The 18,420-nt window shown below is 31.7% G+C and overlaps 1 protein-coding gene across 7 annotated transcripts; it reads left to right on the top strand.

Moving 5' to 3' along the window:
* The first annotated feature begins 2,441 nt into the window (after positions 1-2,441).
* On the top strand, positions 2,442-16,725 carry LOC114253710 (solute carrier family 26 member 10). 7 transcript variants are annotated; one of them, XM_036284193.1, is made up of 15 exons: positions 2,442-2,557; positions 3,665-3,686; positions 8,151-8,264; positions 9,491-9,652; positions 9,823-9,933; positions 10,143-10,318; positions 10,921-11,088; positions 12,027-12,131; positions 12,261-12,394; positions 12,587-12,749; positions 12,895-13,071; positions 13,146-13,418; positions 13,666-13,839; positions 14,662-14,788; positions 15,395-16,725. In XM_036284193.1, exons 1-15 carry the CDS (start codon positions 2,516-2,518, stop codon positions 15,571-15,573), a joined length of 2,127 nt encoding a protein of 708 aa, XP_036140086.1. In that variant the 5' UTR covers positions 2,442-2,515; the 3' UTR covers positions 15,574-16,725. The 7 variants fall into 7 exon arrangements, 6 of the variants coding, with proteins under 6 accessions (XP_036140086.1, XP_036140089.1, XP_036140087.1 ...); XM_036284196.1 differs by having other exon boundaries at positions 2,466-4,907; XM_036284194.1 differs by having other exon boundaries at positions 2,466-5,866.
* The last annotated feature ends 1,695 nt before the right edge of the window (positions 16,726-18,420 follow it).

Genomic DNA, 18,420 nt, shown 5'->3' with positions numbered 1-18,420 from the left:
TTTTTATGTGTTTTATTGAGCAATAAGATATATATTTTTTTAATGTAATTTTTATACATGTATATACATATATATGTGTGTATATATATATATTATATTTGATACGAAATACAAACTACCAGAAAGCAGAGGGTCTCTCAATCATGAGAAGTGACGGGAGACGTAGGTGGGTCAGATAAGCGCCGATTCCAGAAGGTTGCAATCGATTTTGTGGACACGCTCCTATAAGTCGGCAAAGACTAATAATAATACCAACGTGGAGGAAAACAAGTGGTATTTTCAACTTTGCTTGAAACCAAACAACATTTTTCGAAAAGTTTGAGATTTTCAACTGTAGCAAGAAAATTAGGACGTAGAAAATCATAAACTGAATTTTAATATTTTTCAACAAATTAAACGCAACTAATGAGCTAAATAATCTTAAAAAGATGTAATTAGATTAGTTTTAACAGGCAGTATTTTAAAAAATCTAAAAAGAAAATATACTTGTTCGAAAGAATATACACGTACTTTCTTAAATAAATTCTTAAAATGTTTACGCCAATTTTTGTCACGTAAAATACTGAAAATATTTCATTTTATAATAAGCAGACTAAACTTTATTGCTTATAGAGCAACATAAAAAATAAACGAATTTTTTTGCAAAAGACAACATTTGTCAATAAATAATTAATTATATTTGTAAACTATTAACGTCCTCATTTATCATTCACCGACTTAAAAAAAACTTAGAGAGATCGCATTTTCTTTAATATTTTGACATCTATGAAATATGTTGCAAGAATATGAAAAAGAAGATTATGTTTACCATCTCTCCGCACTGACGTCAGAGTTCACGTGACGCCTGATTCAATTCGCGAAAAGCATTCGAGCGAAGGCTAAAGGGAAACTGTAGAGAAATGAAACTGGAGCAATAGGCTTCATGTTCAAGCACCATATTACCTGATATTCCGGCACGTATTATTGGCCCAAACTCGAGAGGCACCGCGAAATCTATAGAACCGGTCACGTATCGGCTCTCTCATTATGAAGCTACTGTATACTTTTCCTGTAGTGGCCAACGAGAATGAGTACGCGAACGTGTTGAACTTCCTCTTAGTCATTTCTTTCGATCCGGTACAAATTTTGCTCATTTACATATTACAACCTGTCGTCGCGATGAATGCACGCGACGACGAATGAAAACTTTTACCCTGTTGCGGTCTCAATGTCGCGCATTCATTGCAACATCACGCGATCTGCGGCGCTATGATGCAAGCTTTTATCCGTTGTTTGTACAGAATGTTGCAAGACTATCCCAGACTTTTTCTTGTCTGCGAATATGATATGAGTGATACGCGGAGCCCATTTCCTCTGAATAAGAGTTTCTATGAGATCCATTGTTCGCGAAGTTTTATACATGGTTATTCATACGTGTTACGAATAACCACACATAAATATTACATTCTATAAGTCTCAAAGATAATGAACACCGCGCGCGTATCACCAAGGTAAAATATTATATAGTGTTCTCGACGTGGCATTTCGAATGACGGGATGAAGGGCATCCCTTGACCTTATCGCGTACGGTTTTCGTAGATCCCGGACAACGGACTAGAAAGGCAAACTATGCGCTCGCATCGGAGGCGCCGTAGAATTTATCGCAGCTGATAAAAACGGCAAACAAGTAGGCACAAATAAATCGCATCGCACGCGAAATGAGGCGGCGCCGCTGTGCTTACATGTAAACGCGATAAAAGACTACCGAATAGCGCGGCACCTTGCTGCAAATAAACCGGATAACAGTTGCTAATTAGAGAGAAATAAAAATATATCACGCCACTTGTGTGCGACAACAAGTTTTTTCATTAGATATACGTTTATTTAGCATAAAGTAGAATATCAAATGTACAAGAATATGAAAGAAGAGTTTAAGAATTTAATGGCAAAAAACTTACATCAGATTAAATTTTAAATACTTTTTTAACACTCTGGTAATGCACATAGTTATGCATCGTTATATATATATTCATTTGTATAACTCGTATCTGAATTGCAGATTTTTCTTTCATTATTCTTGTATCTCTGACAGTAGCAAAACGTTAAGATCATAATACACGCAATTAAACGCGTGCCTCAAAAATGATTAAAGTAACAAATGATTTGGGCAAAACGTTCAGACGTAAGAGGCCCGAGAATAAATCATGTGCTCGCTCGTATGATTTACGTTTCTTCAAATTATCTCTTCCAATGACTTTGTCAAAAGACGCGCCTATTGTATCGTAGTCCGTGAGAACAGGGACAGACTGAGGAGAAGAATTTATGTTTACCAGCCGAGAAGTTCAAGTAGGGCAGTGCCACCCAACGATTATTGTGTAAATCATATTGATTCTCGAAAAGTCGAGATCGAACTGCACTACCTCGAACGTTATTTTCGTCGTCAACGCCCTAAGGGGATACAGTGATTTTTGATAACGTTAAGAAAGTGTCATCGTCGCCATAAATAATACGCTTTGCAGCTACACACAACAGTCCAATGGGAATTTCCAGGATCAAGTCACCCAGTGAGGAACATCTGGTACGTAATCGGGCGAGAATAAAGAATTTGACATAAAAAATTCAGAACTCTCCGAAAATTCACGGAAACCATATTATATTTCTTCAAGTGACGTAATTACACATATGCAGATAACCACGGAGAATCAAAATATCTTCCGATTTTGCTGCTCTTCGAAAGAATATATTTTCAAAATCTCAGTTCACAATTTTAAAGAAAAAAAATACTTCGTTCTCGGCGAGTTTAATTATCGAAACGTTTACATCTTCAACAACGGTAATAATAGCGTCGTTATTGTTCAGACTGTTGTCAATATCTAGTAGTTTATCGTACGCAGTCGCCAGAACGGAATTTCTCTATCAGCTTTTTGTTCCGAAGTGAGATTTACATTTTATCTGTGTGTGTATAAAAATTAATGTTTTCTATTTTGTGAAATTATATAATAATATTCCGATCCTCGAATTTATTATTTATAACAGAATGCGAGACAACCGAATAAATAGAATAAATGAATTACATTCCGGTTCGAATCCTTAACAGAAAACAAATTGGCATATATTCATGTTTTCTCTTCTATAGGCTACTTAACTGTGGCCTTCTGAGTCTAAGCAATATTTGCTTATTACGAAGAGTGCGTTCAATATTATCATAAGCTGGGAACTACACGGTCACATACAACCCTAAATTTCATATGTGAATACGAGTCTAAGTACATATGTAGATCTGAATCGCGTCTATGTACAGTGATCAAACATGCAGAAAGACTTTGCATTATTTCAACATCTAAGTATAATTATCAAACTAATCGTTTGCATCTTCAAAACACGTTATCAGAACGAAAATCAGTTCAAGTACATGCAAACTTCGAGTTTAATTTATTAGAACTCGACAAGTGTAAGAGTAATCTTTACTTCCAATTTATAAGGATTTTATAAGATCTGTTAACATTTGCTCTTCTATTTAGATTAATATTTAAAAATAAATATTTAAAAAATATTAACGTTTATGTATGTGTGTGTATATATATTAAAATCATTAAAAAAAAAATTAAATTGATATTAATCGCTCGTGTATGTATTTGTGTCACAATCAGTAATGTCTCTCATTATCAAAATCTTTTTCTTTCAGCTGAAATGCGACAGCAGAGAAGGTACGTTCCGCCTGATACTTTGCCATGACATAGATATTGAGAAAATTAGCACTTTGACTAATTGCTATAGTATATTTCGTAAGCAATAGAAAAAAAGAAGAAAAACTCCTTTCTACTTCGAATATCATAAATAACTCACTCAAAAAAATAATCTTGCAGCTTCAACAAAAATTATGTGTGTGTAAAAATTAGCTGAGGTAGATAAATGATTAGCAAATACTGTGATATGTACATGTGTTGCACTTAATCAATCTAACTGACAGAAGCAGAATTTATAAACTCTATACGTGACAGCTAAAATTCAGATACAAAAATCAGCGATACATTTTGGTTGGTGGCATCAAGAAATCTGCCTCTATCAGCAAAACATTTTTTGGGGTGCTTATCATTCAATAAATGAATATTTTTTAAACGTGTTATATCTGAATACTAGTTATGGTTTAAATGCAAAAATCTAATTGAAATGGAATACATTGTAATACATAATCATAGTTGTTTCGTCAGAAAAGCAGTGCAAAATTTAAAAAACATTTTAGAATAAAATAAAATTGAGCAAAAACGGAGAAAAAGACATGAAAAAGAAAGAAATACATACACTTAATAATATATTAAAAACTATATTTTAGTAAACGTAACGCACAAAGCTTTTAAGGCATTTATGATATTATCTAGTATGTTTTTCGTATTTCAACGAAGTCGACTCCCCTCCTCTTCCACCCGGCAGTCTCTTGTCGCAATCGTTGTTTGCTCGTGATCTCTCTCTCTCAAGATCAAGAGAAATCTGACCGATATTCATTGTTCCGAGAGGAGCAATGGGAACGCCTCCGTCACTGACTAGAACAGTGAATCAAGCGTTAACCACCACTGACGTGATCGACGAAATTCTCTTAAAATTTTGTGGTGCCAATCACAGGAGTCGAATTTCTGAGGGCAACGAGTAACGTGTTCCGAGACTAGTGCCTATCTCCTAAGGTCGACCTGTCTGTTAATGCATAATCGATTGATCTCATGTGAACGAAAGCGCGAGGAGATCCAGTCGTTGAGTTTGAACGGACATGAATCAGTGAAATGAATCTTTGGACTAGCGATAAATATTATTGTGCTCGATAGTTCTCACATTACACATTTCTCCTCTCTTCAGTTCTGTCGCATATCAATTCGCAGGATATCTTCTAATCGAGTTCGAATAAGAAAAAAGATTGCAGTATTGTAAGAATTCAGGTATGAAGAAAAATTACTTAAATTCCTTCGTACATACACATATTCAAACGTTTGACACAACGGAAAATTTTCAATGTCAATTAAATCAATTTTTGACGTGAATGAGACACTGTTAGTTAATAAATAGTCATATTTTTAAAATCGCAAACATATTTTTATGAATTCTTTAATTCGAACATTAAAAATTTTAATGTTCTTTTAAATTTTTTTCTTTTAAATCTAAATTTTAAATATTCTAAAATATTTACATTTAAAGTCCCTCCTTTCATCATTCGCGGATAAGCGAGTTACGATAATACAGTAAGGACAGACAACAAATAGGGCAATGACGTGTAATGTCGCGATGTTATCTTAATTGATCATTATCAATTGCCACTTTACTGAATATACACGCCCGTAAGAAAGCGTAGAAAGAAAGAGAGAGAGAAAGATTTAGTGTCGACAAGTGTATGTTGAACTCGTTATCATTGGCACCAACGTAACCGTATTGCGATAGTGTTAATGGCTGGCAGGCAATGTGTCTATCCGCGCGATTTGCCCTCTCGCGATACATGATGACGCGCATCACGCCATGCGGATCCGGAGAGAACGGCAGGCACGTCACGCAGCGAGCGAATCTTTAAATTCGTTGCGTACCGCGTGAAGGAAATTGCGATTGCCGCACGTGTGTTGCGGGAAAATGCCGCGTGTATTGCATTATGTGCTCGTTTATTGTCACGTACGTTTCGAGAAACCGCGCACACATTCATTTAAATAAATATCGACTCCGGCGCGTGCGGCAGCGGTTAGCGCAGTATTCGGACGGAATTCAACTGGTCGGACTACTAATTTGACCACCGTCACGTTTGTTCTCGCTGTTTCGTACATCTTGTATCTAATATATCATTATGGTGAAAGTTATCGTACGTTATAGCAAGTGTGCTGCGATCAATAATCGTCAAATCGGTGTATGACAATGTGTAAGAACCGTTTAAATGTGCATTTGTGACTCCCATACTTTGAAAATGATATATTTAACTAACTTAACCGTGCTGTATTTTGCAAAGACTTATTATTTTACACTTGTTAATTATTCAATCATATAATATTTTTTTAATTTGTCTGTTTTATTATTCTTTAAAATAATAGCGATAATAGTTTAGTAGTTTTTTCTTTTTAACAAGTTTGTAAATTCATTATTCTTTAATGTAATAATTATGGAATAATAAATTATTATAAAATCGAGATAATTAATCTTAAAAAGTAGGATCATCATGATGCAAGAACTTAGTTTAAAAAAGTACATATAATGTAAATTCTTTTAAGCTTCAACATCTTGCGTAAACCTATTCAACTTTGCTTAAACAAAAACTTGATATTACATATCGGAGTTTCTCGACCCATTTGATGGCGTGACTAATTATGATAAGGAAATAAAGATAACACCGTATTTCGTATCTCGTTAAAGAGTCTTATCCAACGTCATGTGACGTTCTCTAATTAGGTTTTCTCTCTCGCTACTGTGCACAGCGTCATTTAATGATTCTGGAGAGGCATATTTCTCTATTGATGTAATATCAATCGTCATAATCACACTTCGCTTATCTATTCTCAAAGACCAATTAGCGACGCTCGACAAAGTCCCAATAAGAAATGTAAAGTGTTAAAAGTGTATCAGATGGTACAGACGCGATTATCCCCATTAAAAATTATCTCCATTGAAAATATTGAATTAGGATATCGGCCAATTACCATGTATCATTATAAGTATCTACCAGTATCATTGCAAGCATGCGCTTAGTTATCAGATCTTCTTAGACCGGGAAAGTTCTCGCGCTTATCGTGGCGCGAGTAGAGCCGCGAATAATCGCACAGTTCCGAGATACCGCGAGAGAGACACTTTCACGATGTCAACAGGTAGTTCGTGAACGAAATAGTAATAATTCTAATTCTAATTCTAATTCTAATTCGCCATCTGATAATCGCAGCAATGATTATGATTGTGTGAATACTGCCTTGCTAAACGGTGAATAAGCACACTCGGATCTTAATTTGTCTGTCTTTGAACGCGTACACAATTTAGGATAAAAATTAAATGATAAAAGTTACCATTACAATTATATTTGATTTTAAAAAATAATTTAAATTAATTTTTTATAAAAATAATGGTAGATTATGTTTTTTTTTAATTTTTAATTTATCCAAAACTTTATTCATCGATAATTATTCATTCTACGAAGAAATTTATTTCTAATTATTTTAACGTAATATAATTCTATAATTATATAATGATATAAGTATTTATATATATTTATCAATTTTCATAGTTAACATTTACAAAATATATTCAACATTTAGCTAACATTATATTTTTCTCTATGCAAGCATTATTTGAATTAACGCAATCCGTACGTAACAATATAATTTTTCCAAAAATAGTTACCTCAAATATTTATCGAAATAACTTATCGAGCGATCAAATCAAACATTCCCGTCATATCACTCAACTGCATTATCGTTTACTCGATCAATTTCTTCTGACAACGCCAGCCATGCAAACCATAATCTCCTCACAATACTCGTTTCGGTTTACATCGAGCAAACGAAATTTGCTTACACCAACTTTAACTTGATAGAAAATTTGCAAGATTGATAATTTACACTCACTGGTTACATGAACATTTTCAACAATTATATCCCGCGATTAAATCACTTCGATGAAATGCACATCATTAAGCAGAATATATGCATATCTGACTCAATATGTATAAATATGTGTGTAAATATAATAGAAATTTTTTACTTAATTTACTTTTTACTTATAACCTAGCTTTTATTCTCTGATATCATAATTCTATTATTAGTTATTCAGAAATTTTATTTATGTTACACTATTTTATATAAAACAGTTTTGTAAGCAAATTCTTTATTTCAATTTTCTCTATTAAAATATTAAAATTTAGTATTATTAAATTTAATATCCTTTTTAAATTTAACATCTAGTTTTACATTTTAGTAGTTTTACATTCAGTATTAGAAAAGATACATCACGTCCCTAAGTTGTCTAATTAAAAAGTTACGTTCCAAGTAATGGGCTAAATCAAAGCTTCTTCAAACTGGGGATAGTGCCTGATGATGATAAACGACGAGCACAATAATTTATTAATTAACATCGACGAAAATACGTGATAATGCACGCACATACCGTACACATGAGTGCGCGTACGCGGAGTGTGATCTCACCCAATTGTTACTCGTTCGCAGACTACTTGAGCGACGATATGTCGACGACTGGCCCGGAATTGATGGTCAGACGACCAGTCTACCAGCAGGATGAACTTAATCACTTGTGCAAATATGTAAAGCCTAAGAGAATCCGTAAGTGTCAAGATCTATTCGCGCGAGTACGTACTCGCGCGAATAAGTCGCTTATTTTCCTTTCACCGCGCTTGCCTTTTACGTCAGCTCGCATGTTTTTACGGGAGATCGCTGCCCCCGCGCGACAATCTGCTCGAAACATTGACCGCAACATTTTATGTCAATATTAAAATCGGTTGAAGTTAATAAATCGGTTGGAAGAAAACGCGACAGAATTTCCATCTGAAGATCATTGCCCTCTTCAAAAAACGTTGTCAAAAAAATAAACGCCAGCTATTCGAAAAAATTGAAAGTTTGAACTTACGGAATTAATCCATATAATTTTAGTAATATTTTGTAATAATAAACTCAAATATGTTTTAAACAATTTAACAAAATAATATTCTTTTAAAATTTCCTTTAAATAAAAAAGATACTTTTCCTTTTACAATGTTAAAATTTTTATAGGCAAGCATACCGGATATTCAAAAATTTATATGTTATTCAAATATTCCGATTATTTTTTATTGCTTAATTTATTTAAACATAATGTAAAAAAGTATTTTTTAAATACTTAAATGATAGACAATACTTAATAGATTCAAGGAAAAAACATCTAACTACGTGTATATTGGAAGCTGATACATATTAACGTTGAAAAATCAATTCGTGATTGATCAGACAGAAGTAATTGTTAGTAATATTTTGTGCCTTATTTTGCATAAATCGATTATTCTCGTTATTCTGTATGTACAAATATTCAGGATCATCGAAAAGGTCATCACCTTCTTTGAAAAGCTAAGTTATGCCACATGAATAATTTACACAAGAGATTTCATATTTTACACATGTTGGAATAAATCCAAATAAAATATTACACGAAATATATCATAAAATATTCATTTTCCGATAAATAATCTACCGTAATAAATTTGTGTAAAAAATAAATTAAAAAACAATTTGTGCGTAAAACAGATTACTAAATTATATAGATTTATGCTAAAATGCAAATTATCAGTAATACAGTAATACAAATAATTGTTAACACAGAAAATCTTTTTTATCTCTCACAAAATTAATTTTTCAAGTATTGAAAATTTATTGATTAGACAATTGTTGTATGCATAAAAAGTTAATGATAAATAATTTTTAAATATTACATTTTTATTTAATATTCCTTATATGTATATGTATATGTGTTTGTACATCATCACAAACTTGAATACATAAAATTTATGATTTTGTAGTTTGCAATGAGATGTCAAGACGATGCAAAAATATCAAGCCAGTTGCACTTTTAAAAAAAATGATACCTTTGACCGACTGGCTTTCTTCGTACGATTGGAAAAATAATATCTTAGGAGATATTGTTGCTGGAATTACTGTTGCTGTGATGCATATTCCACAAGGTATGTTGCATAGAATTCTTAAAATATAGTAATATATGATAAATTAAATAATAATAAAAAAAAAGAGAGAAGAAGAGAGAAAAGAAGGGACTTGGAATAAATTGTTGAATTGCTGAATTTAATGTATTTCAGTGTCTACTATATTAAATCCATATTGTATATTCTCATAGGTATGGCGTATGCAATACTGGGTAACGTTCCGCCAATTGTCGGTATATACATGGCTTTCTTCCCGGTTTTGGTGTATTTCTTTCTTGGCACATCCAGACACAATTCTATGGGTATGTGTGTCAAACATAGATTTAAGAAAAGTATGGAAGGAGCAATGAAGATGCGGTGCATTATGATGATATAATCCGTAGGAAGCTAACGATTTGTCGAAATTAACGTATAATTCTACAATAGCGTTTATTCAGATATTACATTTGTCTACCGCTTCATTCAGAAAGTCTCGTAATTAAGTAGGATTGCCGCTTTTCTGTTGATTAAGGTACGTTTGCGCTCATCTGCATGATGACTGGCAAAGTCGTTACAACATACAGTAGCACTGCAGTTTCGACAAATAACACGTCAGCCGAGAACGGCACCTTAATTTCCGACGTAAGCCATCAATATTCGCCAGTGGAAGTTGCAACCGTAGTTACATTCACGGTTGCCGTTATACAGGTAATTACATTGTATACTACTGCAGTTGATGCTTCCAGGGTTATAATTCTTTTCGACACATTTTTCCCCTGCATGTTCGAATTTTTATTTGCCAGGCCTTCTTTTATTTTACCTTGCTCCTAATAACGTAACAAAATACTCTGTCAATTCTTTATCTAATCTATAAAACATATTGACTTTCTTCATTTGTGATTCGAGTAATTTTTTTTTTTTAATAAAATATTCATAAAAGATTTACGCACGTAAAAAAGTTTCAATTTTATTGCATTTATTTGTAGACGTAGAAACGCATTTTTGCGTGTTATTATATTTTTGTTTGTGCCCTTCGAAATTAATTAATTTTAGTTGATCAGAGTTGTCCTGCGTGAGTACACTAGGCTTCAGTTTTACATTAATTTACTTTTTATCTCTTTTTAACTTCTTTTTTCCGTATTGCACTTTTAAAACAAGCTCAATTTAAGAAACTGTGCATGTGTTTATTATTTTCTGTCGGTTTGCGTTCATTTTAATTATCATCCCCATAACTCTTTTTGGCGCGTACTTCGTGCAGTACATTTGGCTCTCTTGACCACTCGCGATATCACTCAAAATCTCTCGTCTAGTTAGGAATGTACGTGCTGCGTTTGGGTGTAATCTCATCTCTCCTCGCGGACAGTCTCGTAAGTGGATTCACAACTGCAGCAGCGATGCATGTATTTACATCGCAAATAAGGGATCTCTTTGGATTGAGCGACCTACCACGGCGCAGGGGTGCATTCAAGCTTATTCTCGTGAGTACAATAACAACTCAGTTTTGTTTGGCATTGCAAACGTTATTCGAATCATTTTCTCTTTCTGAGATTTAATTCTGTTTCCGATATGTTCCTCGCTCCTGTTTTTCATTCTCCTCCCGTTCGTCATCAAGCAAAACGTTTGCACACGCCAAACATTTAGGTAATCGCGGTAAACGCTTCCTGTAGATAACCCCGTGCAATCAAACTGTAATTTAAACGTCGAGAAGGTGTTACGTAACGTATATGTGAAGATGACGTAATACTGCAAAAGGTCAGGGTTAGTACTTGCATCGTGCTCTATGACAACTTGCTGTTTTATACAAAGATGGATTAATGAAGATATAGATTTTGATAATCTCAAATTACATCACCTTCGAATTTTAATACACTCGGCCGTTAATTGTTATTGTTGAAGAATGCCATAATGCACAATAAAACGGAAATGGTATGAAGACAAAAGCAATGTTACACATTGTTAATTTTTTAAGGAAAATTTCAATCGTCAATCGCGCATCGACCAAAGTAGAAAAAGTTTTTGTACGTAACGGTTGACGCACGATTTTCTGTTACGTGTACCTGTTGCATACTTCTGTTGCATATTTTTGTGAGTTAGTATAAAACACGAAACAAGTAAAATATAAGTTATTTTAACGACGCTTCCATATATTCGTTTACTCCAAATATCCATATATGTCTTGTCACTCTATGAGCCGCTATTTTAATTTCTTGTACGGCTTTTGTTTTAACGTTGAAATTCGATCAGAGCAAAATTTCACTTTATTTAAAAAATTAATTTAATAATATGGAATTTACTTCCTAAAAATGTATTATTACTTTTTATGAAATGTTTTAAACCTAATTTTTATAGAGTAGTTAAATATTCTTATATTTCTTTCGTTCTGATTTGCGTTAGCTCTTGGTTCGCTTTTTTCCAGACTTACGTAGATGTTTTCAACAGTATGAATAACATCAATACAACAGCTGTGATATTATCTTGCATTACTATTTTAGCCATTATGTTCAACAACGAAGTTCTTAAGGTTCGTAATATACACAGTTAAGTTTTGCATATATTATGCATTTCGCATAAGAGAGAGAGAGAAAAATATGAATTCATTTTATAAAATTAATGACATTTGCATTCTAAGAAAAAGTAATCTGGATTTCAGCCAAGGGTTGCAAAGTTATGCCCCTTTCCTATTCCGATAGAAATGCTCGTGGTAGTAATCGGTACCGTTGTATCGATGCAAATGAATCTTACAGATACTTATAACGTAATAACGGTTGGCAATATACCAGTAGGGTAAGTGTGCATTCGACTAACTTACACAGCTTGTAGTAAAAAAAATCTTCATTATAAAAATATTAGCGTTTTATAAGATTGAAATTAAAAGTAAAATTGAAATTAATTAATCATATATTCCTGGAATTATGACACAAGCTGTGGAAGCAAAATATTGCGATAAATTTCGAATTATAATATCAAGGTTTTCAGATTGCCAGTCCCGTCTGTACCACCGTTGTCTCTTATACCCAACATTTTAGTAGACAGTTTCGTGATTACTATGGTCGCTTACACAATATCAATGTCTATGGCATTGATTTTCGCGCAGAAGGAGGGTTACGAAATCGATTCTAATCAAGAATTGATGGCTCAGGTAAATCTAAATGCATCGTGATATTTATAGAGAATATGATATCTTTAAATATAATAAATGCGTTTATACTGCTTTGCATGTTCTTAATGTACCTCTACCTGTATCAGTACGTCAATTTTTATACAGCGAAACGAAATATTTACAGGGAATGGGAAACCTTGTAGGCTCTTTTTTCTCCTGCATGCCGATTACGGCTTCGCTGTCCAGATCATTGATTCAGGTAACTGTAGGTGGACACACACAGCTAGCGAGTTTGATATCATGTGGAATCCTGGTGAGCGTATTGCTATGGATCGGGCCATTCTTTCAACCTTTGCCACGAGTAATTATTTTTTTTTATCTATATCTTGTAGTATAAGCATGAAATGATGATTGAAATGCATATGGGATGTACAGTGTGTTCTAGCGAGTATAATTGTAGTGGCGTTAAAAGGGATGCTGATAAAGGTCACCGAGTTCATGAAATTTTGGAGATTGGATAAGACGGATGCCGTAGTTTGGGCTGTCACTTTTATTGTCGTAGTGCTCTTTGACGTCGAGTACGGATTATTAGTCGGCGTGCTTCTATGCATCGGAAGGTTACTTCTCCTCGCGATGCGACCTTACACGTGTAAGCTCGCGCAAGTACCAGGCACTGAGCTCTACTTGGATTTCAAAAGATACAAAGGAGTACGAAGAACTTGTAATTAAAAAAAAAACTTGCTTTCCTTCAACATTAATCTATAATATTTCTATTATTAAGATGCGTATATCATAAATATTCATTTTCTTAATAATATGGTAATTTCTTGTAAATTATATAGAATTTTTTCGTTTTAATAAGTTTAATAAGTAATTTAAATGGCAAGTTCAAAACAAAAACTTAATAACAAGAACTCTAATTAAAATATAAATAAATAATGTTTAATATTCTCAGACTGTGGAAATTCCCGGCATCAAGATCTTCCACTATTCCGGGACCCTGAATTTTGCATCTAAGCAATATTTTCGTGAGGAAGTGTATAATATTGCAGAGATAGTACCGCAAAAGGAGCTACAAAAACGTTTACAAGCCGCATGCAACGGCTCAACGGCGGAACAAATTAAAAAGGTAAATACATATATGTATAACTTGTGTTTTTTTAAGTCGTTCATAACGAAAAATATTCCATTTAATTATTTTAAAAACAACGTTTCTCATAGATTTTTTTATATTAAAAACAATGCTGTAAACACACCATGCTTCTGAAATAATTGAAATTTAATATGCAAAAAATAGCTTCTATTTAAAGTTTTTTGTAAAAAAAGATCTTAAATGTTTTATTCATCTCTTTGACGGAACTTTGTATTTAAATCTTTGATAACATAGCTAAAAAAATAAAATATTAAAATTTAAAAATGTATTTTATAAAAAAAACAGACATTACAGATGCGCGCTTTGCTATTTGACTTTTTGTTTTTTCCTTTTAAAAATAAATTGTAACGATAATTGTAACTATCAAAATTTATAGTTTGACAGTTGGAAATGACACAAAGTGAAGCAAGTTACAACGCACTTGTCGAGATGGCGAGACAGCCAATTAGCATCTCGGAAAAGCGACAATATCAATAACAATATCTTCTTTTTAGAGAGGGATAAACGATTGATGATTTATGATCACAGTTTCAAAAAAATATCAACTTAAAAAAAATATCGTAAAAATTCCATTTTTACACACTAAATCTCAATTATTGCAGAAACCTAACAAATGGATGAAATTTAGCTTTATCATTTTTAACATCTAAAAATCTATCAGAAAAACCTTGTCTGGTTCAAACAAATTAAAAAATATATTTTTTTGTAAAAGTAGTGTAATTTATTACCTTTATTGCATATTTGTTTACTATTTTACATATTTATGTCTGTAAATATTTCATTCTTCGATCTTTATAGCTACGTATTCTCATATTGGATTTCACCGCATTGTCACATATCGATCTGGCAGGCGCAAATGTGTTACGAAACATTGTTGATGAATATTGCAACATAGACGTGTCTATTTACATAGCAGGTTGTTCCGGTAAGTACATTTAATCTTCAACATAAGAATTTATCTACATAATTTCTTAATTGATTTCGACACGTAAGTTTAACTTACGATGCAGGATGTAATTAGAAAATAGGAGCAAAGATACATTAAGTATTAAACAACATTAATTATTCTGTGCAAGTTTTCTACCTTCTCTTTTCACCGATCAATTTTTCCGTACACATTCTAGATGTATAAAAACGAATGTAAAGAATCTTCGCGTTTTTACTATTATTATTATGAATAAATAAGAAATTGTTTTTATCAGAATTTCCACTGATAGAAAAAGATGCTAGATTCAAATAAATAATTATTTGAATAGTACCAATGAGAAATTTGATAAAAAATAAATAATATTTATTTCAAACAATTAACATTTTCTAAATCATAGAAAATATTACTTATTTAAAATAAATATTATTTATTTTTTATAAAATTTGTTCTTGGTACTATTCAAATAACTATATTTATTTGGATCTAATATCCTTTTCTATCAGTGTATATTTATCAAAATTTTGCCAACTTTAATAACTAGTAAAAGAGATTACGGATGAATTAATTAATCTTCAATAATAAAAATCGATATATCAATTGCAGGTCCCGTGTACGAAATGATGAGAAAGTTCGATTTGACTGTGTATAACGAGAACCACTTTTTCGCCATGTTCCCCACCGTTGCTGATGCGGTACATTTCGCACGTTCTCACGGTGAAGTGCCATCGACACCAACATGGAGCACTTGCATTCACGACGAGAATTATATCAGCAGACTTTGAAATTTGTGAAACGAGAAGTTGCTTATATTACACCACCGAAAAGCGTATCGTCAAACGCCTTTATAATACCGTGAATATTTACATGTCTTATCGCGATTATTCACGTACTTCACACACAATGCAAATTATTTATTTAAGGTGATAATATTCGGTGCTACACTCAGAAAAAATCATTATTTTAATTAAATCTTTTAACTTGACTAAGTTTCTGCAGTTTAAATTCTCATGCATTTAATTTAAATACTTAAAATACTTAAACTTTAATTAAAAAATTTACATATTTAACTAAAAGACATAAATATTTAAACTTTAGAAAGAAATTTAATTAAGTTAAAAAATTTAATCAAATTAATAACTTTTCAGTATGCGTATTTTCCATAATGACCGTTCGATCATTTACTGACAATAATGCTATATATATTTACGATTTAGCAAAATTTCGCGTCTGTATAACGATATATGGTTAAGAGTTTAAAATAGACCGCAATAACAAATTATTGGAGCAATATTTCCAAATTGTTATTAAAATATAAAATTTTCTTAAAAAATATATAATAAACAATATAAAATCATGTGCATATACCATTTATATGTGCATTATTTTATAATGTAAAGGATAAAGTTTAAGAACTTCTTTTCTGTATTGTGTGGAGGAGCATCGTACGATTACGATGTGGTTAAGAAAATCTTATGACGAAGACTCTCAAAATAGTACAAGAACATAAACCGAAGAATATATCGCCGAATATATTTGATTCAAATAACAGTCTAACAAGTTCTATTTGTATCTTAACAGAAAAATGTCAAAGCTGCAGAACTAATTGTATTACTTTCAAATGTGAGTCGTATCAAAAATCAACTTTTGTTTTCTTTCATTGCGTCGCTTATTTATTGTTACAATACTTATTAACGTTAATTATTTATATTTAAGTTGGCAAGTTTACTGATTAGTAAAATTTTCTTACTAAAGAAAAAATCAATATTGATTCATTCGCACTGACAGATCCTCTATTAAATGTAAAATGTTTAACCAGTTAAAACTGGTGAATGTCAATCCGATTTAAATGAGAATTTTGTAATAAAATCACATCAAATGCATTTATTGCTCAAATAAATGACATAGCAGTCAATTTATTTGACAGTACTCAACAATTGAACATGGTTCCACACTTTGTTTTGCATAATCATAAACACGTAACATTCATTATTGTTAAACCCAAATTATTACATTAACATAATACCGTTTTCTCGTTGTCATATTCTGAGTAGTGTTTTCCGTTCATTTATAATTTTCAAGCAATTTACAATTATAATAAGAATGCAATTTACATGTATATAATAGCAAATATTTATATATAGTGATTAAAATTACATTTTTCATGTTCATATTATGAAGCAATCAAATTTTGGATAGAATATATAAATTAAAATATAACATAAATTTTATATAAAAATTATATATTCAATTTTTTCGACAATTTCGAGAATAAGACAAAATTAAAAGTTTATGTCATCTATAAATTAATAGCGCAGTAATATTATGTGTTAAAAATAATTAAGAAAATTTAGAAAAGAAATTTTTTAAAACATTTTTCTTTAAAAAAATTAAATAAAACTAACGTAATTTTTAAAAATAACATTAAAATTTTTAAGCTATAAATATTTGCCTTTTTTCATTTTCTGATTTTACATATACATGCAAATGTAAAATTACATAAGCATGCAAAGTATTTAAAAACTGGTAAACATACCCCTGCCATGCCTGCAGCAAATATCCTATTTGCGACATCCTATCGTCGAAACTGCAAGAGACAATTACAACAAATTTAATTCTCTGAAATACGTACAGTTTTTATGTAAAAATTCGTTTAAAATATTAAAAAAAAAGAAAAAATAATCTTTATTTTAATTCTAAATGTCACATATAATTTTATTACATTTAAATTGTTTTTTATAAAATTGATATAATTAAATATTAGGAAAAAAACCAAGAATAAAAATTCTCACAGCTAAAGCTGTTTAAAATTTATCTGAAAAATTTCGCAACTTTGAAATAAAAAAAACGCATCAGTTCTTTCAATTGCATTTGCTTTTTGCAACAGTTAAGATCTGCCATTTAAGAAATACTATGACTATGACATAAAAACGGAAACGATACCATTATACCGCGAAATTCTATTTCGTAATTGCATGCAACGCGACTGTTGATGGCGTGCGATTTCGATACTTGACGAATCGCACGGCTGGCGTACGTGGAAATTTCTTTCGGTCTGGTTGCGAGTGGTGCATCGCGTACGTGGAAAAAAAGCATCGAGCTACATGACGCATAGTTGAGGTATGTCGTTAAACTCCACAACGACGAGGGAATTTCTATGAGTCTCTATCCGCAAGAACGCCGAATGTAGAAAGCCATCGGCGTTTCTATCATGTGACAAAACAAACTCGCGCATTAAGACGCTCTTGGCATTCGATTAATCGCAATCCGCCGAGATTTTGATAACGCACATTCCTAAAAATCGCGTCTCATTCTCGTCAATCATCAAAATTCAATTAATTTTATAATTAGCTGAAATATTGATTTTCCTACACACAGTAAATACCAATTTTACTGCTAAAAGAAACATTCTATTTTTGTTCTATAAAGTAACGTTTATCTTTAACAGAGAATATTTTCTTTATAATAGTTTTAAAATATACTCGTCACAAATTTTAGAAAAACTATTATTATCATGTATCCAAAAAAAGAACTCTTTCAAAAAATATTCAAAAAATTTCATCAAAAAAAAATCAAAATTAATATTAAAAGAGAAAGAGAGTTACTAGAATTCAAAATATATTTTGAATAAA

This window comes from Monomorium pharaonis, chromosome 3 (assembly GCF_013373865.1).
Source record: "Monomorium pharaonis isolate MP-MQ-018 chromosome 3, ASM1337386v2, whole genome shotgun sequence".
NCBI lineage: Eukaryota > Metazoa > Arthropoda > Insecta > Hymenoptera > Formicidae > Monomorium > Monomorium pharaonis.
The sequence above is the reverse complement of the archived record's forward strand: the minus strand, read 5'-3'. Positions and strand labels throughout refer to the sequence as shown.